General features: G+C 52.9%; 1 protein-coding gene across 1 annotated transcript in view; it reads right to left on the bottom strand.

Moving 5' to 3' along the window:
* Positions 1 to 920: 920 nt before the first annotated feature.
* TNRC18 (trinucleotide repeat containing 18) overlaps positions 921 to 9,306 on the bottom strand; it is a gene marked incomplete at both ends in the record, with an annotated part of 15,646 nt that continues 7,260 nt past the window's right edge. Inside the window, 8 exons of the mRNA XM_010155787.1 lie at positions 921 to 1,284; positions 2,379 to 2,553; positions 4,395 to 4,523; positions 4,972 to 5,108; positions 5,806 to 5,981; positions 6,616 to 7,563; positions 8,062 to 8,485; positions 9,237 to 9,306. Coding sequence (XP_010154089.1) covers positions 921 to 1,284; positions 2,379 to 2,553; positions 4,395 to 4,523; positions 4,972 to 5,108; positions 5,806 to 5,981; positions 6,616 to 7,563; positions 8,062 to 8,485; positions 9,237 to 9,306 — 2,423 coding nt within the window. The remainder of the gene's footprint in view (positions 1,285 to 2,378; positions 2,554 to 4,394; positions 4,524 to 4,971; positions 5,109 to 5,805; positions 5,982 to 6,615; positions 7,564 to 8,061; positions 8,486 to 9,236) is intronic.

Below are 9,306 nucleotides of genomic sequence, written 5' to 3'. Positions count from 1 at the left end.
CTTCCTCATTAGTGAAATTTCTAAATCGGTGTTGCACCAAGAGATGCATTTGTTATGCATACAAACACCCTCATAAGGGTTTTTACATAGGACTTAAATAGCTGCAAGCAAAGAAAAAGACGTGTATGTAAGTGAGCGAAGACAATTACACAACCAGGCCTCAGACCATAAACTCCAAGTCCCCCTCATGCTCTCTGCCCCACTGTCTGCCTGAACCATTAAAGACTCTTCTACCTCCAGTTCTCCTGTCTCTCCGACACTGCAAATCAGGTTCTTCTGTAGCAGGGGTCCCTAGCTCTGCTCGGCCGCAGGATCCTTTGCCTCGGGTGCACTTTGGGTTCAGAAATGGCCATCGGTACACAGGATGCTGGGGTGGAGATGAACACTGACAGATGGGAAGGCTGAGCACAGTCAGCCAGGAACCAAGCCACGACACTGAAGGGCAGAAGGATGCTTAAGAACAGGAGTGTCCCCTGGCCCGCTCTGCCTTCTCCTACTGACTCCATGGCATATTCCTAAACCCATTCCTACCCAACTCACCAAAGACCTCAAAAGACAACCACTAACCACCTCCAGAAGCAGAGGCTGCGAGTCCTCATCTGACAGGTAGATGGAGAGTGTCTACTTCTACCAAAAGCAAGGATATGGGTGTTTTTAAAGCATTTTTCCCCATTAGCGATCAGTACAACATGGGCCAGGAAGGGATGTGCTGACATCGGCTGCCTCTCGGGTGGCAACTTGGTCAGCCACCTCACGTTCACCTCAAAGACACAGAAGCATTGCTTAGCCAGGGAGGAGGTCCCTTTTCATGAGCAAAACCAGACCCACCTCCATGTTCCCTTCTAAGAGGACAGAAACCCCCACCACAAGCCCCCACAACAAATTACACTGTAAGAAGACATAAACGAGGGGTTACTTACTATAGGAGTAGCTGCTAACTTCAGATATTGCTGGTGAATGGGAAACCTTGAGCTGATTTTTGACTTTTAACCCCACCTCCATCTTCTTCATTTTGGCAGCCACTTTATTTTTACCTTCTTTGGTGGCTTTCAGTGACAGGCCCAGGTTCTTGGCCAGGCTCTTCTTCTCCTCCTTGCTCTGCAGAGCCTCGTGGGGTGGGAGGTACCTGCTGCCACCTCCACTAGTTTTTGTCTTTCCCCCAGAGCTGTCGGCAAACTTGAAGGGGGACTTGAGCTTGTCTTGCTTGGTGAGCGACAGGGCCTTGTCAAGCTTGCTGGCCAGCTGCTCCTGATCTGATGGTACCTTCTTCTTCTTGAGCTTTAACTGCCGAGGTGAAAAGAAAAGACAGAGGTGAATACAGAGCAGGTATCATGGCAGACCTGATGGATTTTACTAGCCCTGTTTGCTATTAGGAATTTGCTATTAGGATTTTAACAGTCTCTCATGCATGCTAGTTAATAAGGCCTCAAAATGATGGTCTTAAGCTCCAGTTGCCAGAACCCACCACAGTGCTAGGGAGGAAGAAGAAGAAGATACCAGCAAACAGCACAGCTTTACCTTCACTGAGCATTACAAAATCACAAGATTAACTTGGAAAAATTGATTTTTCTTCCAAAAGAAGTATGTTCATAGAACAACACGGTTTGGAGTTCTTTTTTCTCAACACCTTCTGGCTTTTAGGATATGTTCGGGTTGGTTTTACAGGCTTTTTCCTAAATCATGAGGATTAAAAATCTTCTTTACCCAAAACCGCAGCCAAATAAATAAGGATTTCCACATAATCAACCAGCTCCAGAGGCTGGGATTCCAAAAAGACCCAACTACCTCCTAGCAAGAGCATCAGCATCACTGTAATACAGCCTGGGCTCTTACACCCTTTTCAGTATTTTCTTGCTTCTTGAAAAAAGTAAGTATAATTTACATGTGCTACAGCTAGATAACAGCAGCTGTAACTCAGTACTTTGCCTGTCTGCATTTTGGATTTCAGCAGCAGCTTAAAGCTCCAGGAAATATCTCATTGCCTCAACAGGAGCAGAAGAAAACCCTGCATTTAAAATAGCGAGGTCGTGCTCCCTTTCCACCCTGGCTTCAGGAAGCCCGTTCCCCTCTGCCAGCTCAACAGGCGAAGGGGCAAGACAAGAGCTGCTCTTGATTCAGAGCTAGTGCAACACTGCAGTGCCCTGGCTGGCTCAAAGGCGCTTGTCTCCTGCTGCCCAAAGAGGTCCAACCTCCATAAGTCAACGTTCGCCTTTGCCAACACCCCTCCGCTGCTCGCAGTCCTCTCGTGAAGAGCTGCTAAACCCTCGTGAACCGAGACACTCCAAGACCAGGAGTTACCCAGTGCACGCCGACACGAGCAAAGCAGAGAGAGAGCCGCTTTTGGCCCGTGGCTCCATGCTCCCCATGAGGGCACTGACCTCATTGGAGAAGCTGGGAGCCACATCGTGCTCCTCCCAGCTCTGATTCCTCCCTTTCATCTTGCCACTGCCGCTCTCCACATCCTCGTCCTCCTCCGGGAGGGCCCCTTTGTGCCTCTTCTTCGTGCCCTCGCCAGTCTCGGAGTCTTCGGAGAGCAACAAGGACTTGCTCAGTCTGCAAGCCAAGCACAGGATGGGTCAAGGTGGGGGGCTTTCCTCCCTGTGATCCCCACCACGCTCAAAAGTGAGGTTAAATGCCTCCTAGGACAGCGGGGATCCTCAATGGGAGCCAAGTCTGCCGTGAAGTGACAGCAGTTTGGACAAGGTTTTCCGCAGGAGAGCCAAGGAGCCCTTCTTGCACATTCCTGGCCCCCAGCACAGATGAGGGTGCCTGAAATCAGAGGCCTGCCAGGTGGTCTCTGCAAGGAAGTTTTTGGTGTCTTGAGTAACAGCCACTGAAAAGTGCCTGATTTGGTACAGAGCAGCAGAGGGAAGGACAGCCACAGCTGAGCTGGCCCTGCAGGTCTGCTCCCACCCCTACTTTCATGGACTCTGTAGGTGCAGAGAGAGATTCCTGAGGCCCAGGGAGGTGTCTCACTGCCCAGACACTTGCTCTGGTTGCTTGGGGATAAGCAAGGAGGTAAGGAACTGCCACACAGGGTGGCACAGTGACAAGGGCGCTGCAGGGCCTGGCTCCTTCAAGGGCCAGGCAATCTGCTTTACAAGCCTGGCCTCGCTGCCAGAGGCATTTGTGAGCTGCGTCTTCCGTCTCGCTTCAGGATTTGGGGGGAAAGGAGAGGGTAAATAAATAAAAAATAATTAAAAAAATAAAGTAGGTGAGACTATAAGCACATCTTTCACTGCTCCCCAGCTGTCTCCAGAAAATAACTGATGGATGGAGAGATCAGCCAATACCTCAAAACCTCTAGAAGCCTCCGTTAAAAGCTTATAAGCCACCTCCTTCACGCTAAGCTGAGGTCATACCGCCACCACAAAGCCACTGCCCCGGGGCAGCTTCCAGGCATTTCCCCTCCCCTCCGTCCTCTCCACTGACCTCCGCCAACACCTAAACCAACACCTCGGGCCCTGGACGCTGGCCGAGAGTCCACCTCCATCTCCCGCGCCAGGCCACTCACCCATTCCTGCGACACAGCGAGATGCACACGCAACACGCTCACGCACGCACACATGCGCAACTCCAGCCGCCTCTGGATGCCTCCAGCCAGTCTGGCAGTCCAAACGAGAGGAGCAAACCACAGAGCTACTGAGAGGACAGATTTTTCAGAAGCACATGGTCAGTGGGAGCTGGAAACCTGAATCTAATTTGTAGTCTTGAAAGGACATTTGTACAAACACACAATACGCAGGGAGGCAGCTCGGAGGTGCTTTCCCATTGGAGAGGCTTGGCCATCTATGGATGGTTAGATGGCCAACGGTGGTGAGATCCAGGCATCCAAACGAGAAAAAATCAGAAGAGAACGATCAAGACACTTGAGAGAGGTCAGGCAAAACCAACTCCCACTGATTACGGGAAGAAGAGATAAAGACAGCAGAAACACAGCCCAAAGGCCCTACAAAGTACACAACCTTGAACAGCCCTGTCCTTCCAGTTTTTGACATCAGCATCCCTGCGATAAGCTCTACAGCACCCGCTTGCACCGTCCACTCTCCTGAAAACACACGAGGATGCGCTCTTCCCGACACCAAGAGCTCACCTACGGATCCCTGCCCTACAGCTGACTGCTCCGTATCACCTCACCGCCGCTCAACAGCCTGTCCTACTCACACCCAACACGCGTTCTACCAGCGGGGAGGGAGGAGGCTGGCACCGTATTCCCACCGCAAGGACACACTCATGTTAAATGCACACACTTCCACAACACCACTGCTGCCAGAGGCCGGCCTGCCAACACAACGCCACGGCGAGCCCCCGCTGCATCCAAGATGCTCTCCCCAAGTAAGACCCTGATGCAGCGACCCTGACATTTTCCCGTCTTCCCCAAATTCCAGCCTTACTTTCCACTCTTGCTGTCACTCTTCCCTCTCTCCTTAATGGGTGACAGAGCGCTTGATCCAAGTTTCCTCTTCCTGGGCCTTCCAGGGCCTCTTCTCGCCAAGCTTCTACTTTTCTCGTCATGCTTTTCCCTTTAAAAAAACCACACGCTTCACTGTTAACCAAGGCAACAAAAAAAAAAGGTAAAGAAAAAAAAGGCAAAAGCAAATTTTGCAACCAAAAAGCAAAACAGGGAAAAAAAAAATAAAACAAATAAATCCAAAAAGAAGAAAAAGGGAAAAAAATTAAAAGAAAGCAAGCAAGAACGGGAGCCAACCCAGAACCTTCTCCTGTCACCAAACTGCTAAACTGAGCTGCTGAAGCCAAGGTTGTCTCTAACACGGTTTTCCCAGTTGCATTCACCAGTGATCAGGCTGTCGTGTCATATAGCCTAGGAGTGTGCTGTGCAAAGCTCTGGCGGGCCGCACCAGGAGGAGAGGAGACTGGGAGGGATGGAGGGCTGTTCTCTCTCCCGGACCGAGAGGCAGTGAAAGTGCCCAGCTGGAAAAAAAAAGACCGAGTGAGCAGCCTGCAACTTACTCCGAGTCTCTTCGGCGCTGAAGCTTCACTAGCTCCCGCTGCTTCTCCTTGTACCGCCGCTGCAGCTCCGCCAGCCTCATCCTGTAGTCCAGCTCCATCGCATCCATGTTCTCAATGGCTGATTTGATGGAGTACATCTGGGGTGGAGAGGCAAGAGGGGGCAAGGAGGTCAGGATGTGCCCAGGCCCTCACCTAGATGCGCATGCAGACCTGCAGCGCAGCAGGGAAACCCTCCATGCTTACGGCGGAGCAGAGCACCCTCGCCCACACCACGCACAGCACTCGAGTGGTACCCGAGCAAACCCAGCCAAGCACAGATGTTCTGCGGCTTATGCACGGGACAATATTGGCTTTGAGGGAAAGCAACTCTAGGAAAGAACCTGCAGGATAGAATACACCCGTGGAGTCTCTTTTTCCTTATTTAAAAAGTCAGATCAAAATATTCCCTGTCTTGGAACACTTACTTGCTGGGTACAAAATAATTTGCCAGCCTCTCCCATGGGGAAGAGTCAGCAATAAAAAAACCCAAGAAAAAACCCTCCTGCCACTATCTTTATTTATCCCCCTCTGCCAAAGGCGAGTTCCTGCTGGTTTTGTATTACAAACACCACTTCCAGGGCTGCTGAGGGTCCTGCTGAGATCAATGGTGTTGATTCACAAACAGGAGAAGAAGCTAAATCGCGCCACAGCTACGAACGCGAGGGGAGTGCCGGCTCGCTTTGCCGAAGGCAGAGGGGCAGCTCGAGCTGGTGGCAAACCGCGGCTGGATGGGCAAGCGGTGGGGACTGGACGCACTGTGGCTTTCCAGGCTCAGCCAGGCTATGAGCTACTTACAGGTTCATCCTTCTTCTGCATCCAGCTGTACTTCTTGTTGGGATTCAGCTCTCGAGGCAGCCGGATGGTTTTCAGACTTTCCATAAAGGGGGTGGAAAGTACTTCCATGAGCATGTGGGTGCTGGCAGCCAGCAAACTCTCCAGCGTTGGCCGGACAGGGAAACTCTCTGGTCCTGCTGAGGACGGGGAAAAAAAAAAAAAAAGCTACAGAAGTTCACCTTTCAAGACTGCTCCTCCAGCGGGCACAAGGAGAGGCTGATGTCCCCTTCTGGACCATGGCAGCTCAAGAAGCCTCCCAGCCATCCTTGGCCCCCACCTGAGGTCTCCTGTTGTACCTAGCCATGGTACAACTGGCACTTCCCATCACGTCTCCCCCTCAGGAAGTTACTGGAAGGTGAGATCTTTTCAGGACCTGCCAAGCTCTTGGAGAGCATCATCTGGAGCTACTGGGGCCTCTTGTGCCAAGCCCCGACAGACTGTAGACTCGGTGTGTGCCAGAAGGGTGTTACCCTGGCAGCTCCCGGCAAGTGGGGCTCCGTTTCCACTACACATACCACAAACTGTCTAGACATGGCGAGAGCCTTTGGAAGGGGAGAGAAGTACAAAAGCCACACGTAGCTCAGCCTACTGCAACAAAAAAATCCTGCTCCAAACCCATCCGAAGTACCAGCTGCTCCTACAACTTGGGGCAATGCTCTCCTTGCTGCCTGGCTGGGGTTGCAAGAAATCCCACCCGTGTCCCTGCTTCTCTGCCCACACAAAGAGCACCGGGACCCAACTGCCCCATGTCTGGCCAGGCTGCACACTCACTCTGCATTTCCTGCTTCCTTTTCTCCAGCTCCATCTCTGCAATTTCACTCAGCAAAGTGATCCCTTGCAGGAAGGAGTGCTCCAAGGCCTGGTCAGGTAACACCTCCACCTTCACCTGGGATGGAGTGACGCTGGCGGCAGTCAGCAAGGAACAAGCCTGAGGCATTTCTGTGGCAGCCACCAAAGCGTTCATCCCAGCCAGCGGGTCGCCCGGCTTGATGTCCAGAGCTGGGATTTGGCAAGAGATTGCCTCTTCCGTGTAGGAAGGGATCTCTGGCCCCTGCTCCCCCTCCTCAGGGGGCAGGTTGGGAAACTCCCTCCCCCGGGGCACATCAGCGCTCTGCAGATCCATGGCTACAGAGGCCTCCTCCCGCTGGGGGGTCAAGTCCATCTCAGGTGGCTCGTTCTCTATGTGCACGAGCGAAGTGTCGTAGTCCATGTGCACGGAGCAGGTTTCTGCTCCGCTCCCGCTCTCTGGCTGAGCCTCTGCTTCTGCAGGGCAAGCCACAACCTGGTAAGGAGGTGGGCAGCTCTGGAGGTCTTCCTGGTCCTGCTCCATAGCACCCAGGGCTTCCCCTTGATGCAACAGGAGATTGCAACTCTCCACGTTCTGCACGGGGACAGCTGCTGAGGTGGCAATGTTCAGAGTCCCCATGTCCTGCTCACAGATGCCTTCTGGGCTTTCCTCCATCTGCACCTCTGATTTCACCCTCTCTTCCAAGGACTCCTCTTCTGCTGCTGCTTGGATGGGCTCTAGCATTTTGGACGGAGACAGGTGAATGGGCTTGACCTCTGGTGAAAGCTCCATGTGCTCAGAGCCTTCAGCAGGCAGCGGGACATCAGGAGCCAGGCCATCCGCATCAGATGCTGCAGTGGGCTGGAGGAGGTAGGGATAGTGTCTTCCAAAGGAGGGAGGCAGGGACTGGAATGGGTATCCTGGGGGGATCTCTGCAAGACATCAGAAGGGACAGGCTGTGTAACGGCCAGGGATCCAAAGCACTTTCTCACTAAGGCATAGAGATGGATTCCCTTCACTTCCATCATCTCCTGCCTTTTCCAAGCAGTGGCTGCTTTGGGCACCTCTCTCCTGGCCAAGCTACCACAGGCAGCAGCACCCCAGAGATCCCTTCTGCACCTTTCCAGCACTCTCCTGCAACTGGAGAGATACCTGCCTCTTGCATCCTTCTCTCACCGAGACTTCAGCCATGGAGGAACCAACCCAGGCTCATCCCAGGGGAAGAAGACAACCTATAGCCCCAGGTGTCCTTATGACCCAGGCATCGATCCCAGTCCCTCACACCACTCCTGGTCCTTGCCTCTCCCCTGCCTGTCAGAGGAGCTCTGCAGTTTTCTCTAGGGGAGGGGATGGAAGCAGGAAAGAGCTGAGGAGAAAAAGGGAGGCAGGCACAAACACAACGGGACTCTGCCAAAGCAGGGCGCTCTTACCTGGGAACAAGGCCTGATATGGACCAGCAGCCTCTTTTTCCAGCTCCAGGTCTTTCTTCTCCACAGTCTCGGGTGCCTCTTCCTTTGGAGGGATGGCAGGGGCAGGGGGTGGAGAGGCAGGGGGCGGGCTGGAAGGATGGGAGCTGGGGGTGGCGGGGTAGGAGTAGGCTGGCTGCGAAGGTGGCTCCTCCATCTTTTGGATCACCTCAGCTTTGAGCACAGACACGGGTGAGGCCCTGGGAGAGAGGGGAGGTGGACTCACAGCCTTGGTGTAGGACGTGGAGGCGCTGGGAGACAGCACAGGTGGTTTTCGGTGCACCAGTCCCGGGGCAGAGGAGGAAAGGCCAGATTTGGCACTGTCCAGGCTCCGTTTTGTCACCTTCTCTTCCATATCCGCACGCTGCTCGTTTGCCTTCAACCTCTCCTGTGACAAGAACAGGGCAAAACTCAGCACATCACCTCTACCTGCTCCTGGAAAGCAACAGACCTACCACCAAACGAGACCACAACATGGTCTTATCAAACACGGCTGGAATAAACCACATGTTCCTCAGTGCAACACCATTTTAAGGCCAAACTGATGGAGGGTGACACTGATCTGTGACAGGTTTCTTTGCAAATTCCCAGCTCTGGGAGTCATGGGAAGGGTGTCTCAGCTTTAACTTGCAACCCAAGCAAACCATTTCTATTTCTAAGCCTGCAGCCTAGCAAGTGCACATGTAAAACAAAGGCTGAAAACCAGATGACCACTATAAAAATTAAATGGCTGTAAAACACCCAAATGAAAGCTCACAACTTCCAAAATTGTTTGGTGAATGGAAGTTGGATCCAGGACCCAGTGCAACTGCTGCCAGCATTGCAGCTGCTTCTCAGCCACTCAGGAGGTTTGTTTGGAGGTGAGCAGGGATGAAACCCAACTAAATAGAGACATCCTTAGGGAAGGAATCAAAGCCACACTGCTGCCAGCACTGCTCAACAGCACCAACCCCCCAAAAAACCACACCAACTGCACAGGTTGCACAAATGCCTCATATCCCAGGGACGAGGGCAGGACCATTCCATGCATCCATGCCCTTGAGGCACACCTGCAACACCAACAAAACTGCTTTTTCCCTCCCAGACACCCCAACTTCAGGCTCGTTTCATGTCCAAGCAAGAAGCTCCTGGAAACGTACCACGAGCTGGGCGCTGCGCTGTAGCTCCATGGCGTGGGCCGCTTGCTGCTGCAGGATGTACAGCTCGTGC

This window comes from Eurypyga helias, unplaced genomic scaffold (assembly GCF_000690775.1).
Source record: "Eurypyga helias isolate BGI_N326 unplaced genomic scaffold, ASM69077v1 scaffold20727, whole genome shotgun sequence".
Classification (NCBI taxonomy): domain Eukaryota; kingdom Metazoa; phylum Chordata; class Aves; order Eurypygiformes; family Eurypygidae; genus Eurypyga; species Eurypyga helias.
Note: the sequence above shows the minus strand (reverse complement) of the source record. Positions and strands in the feature narration are given on the sequence as shown.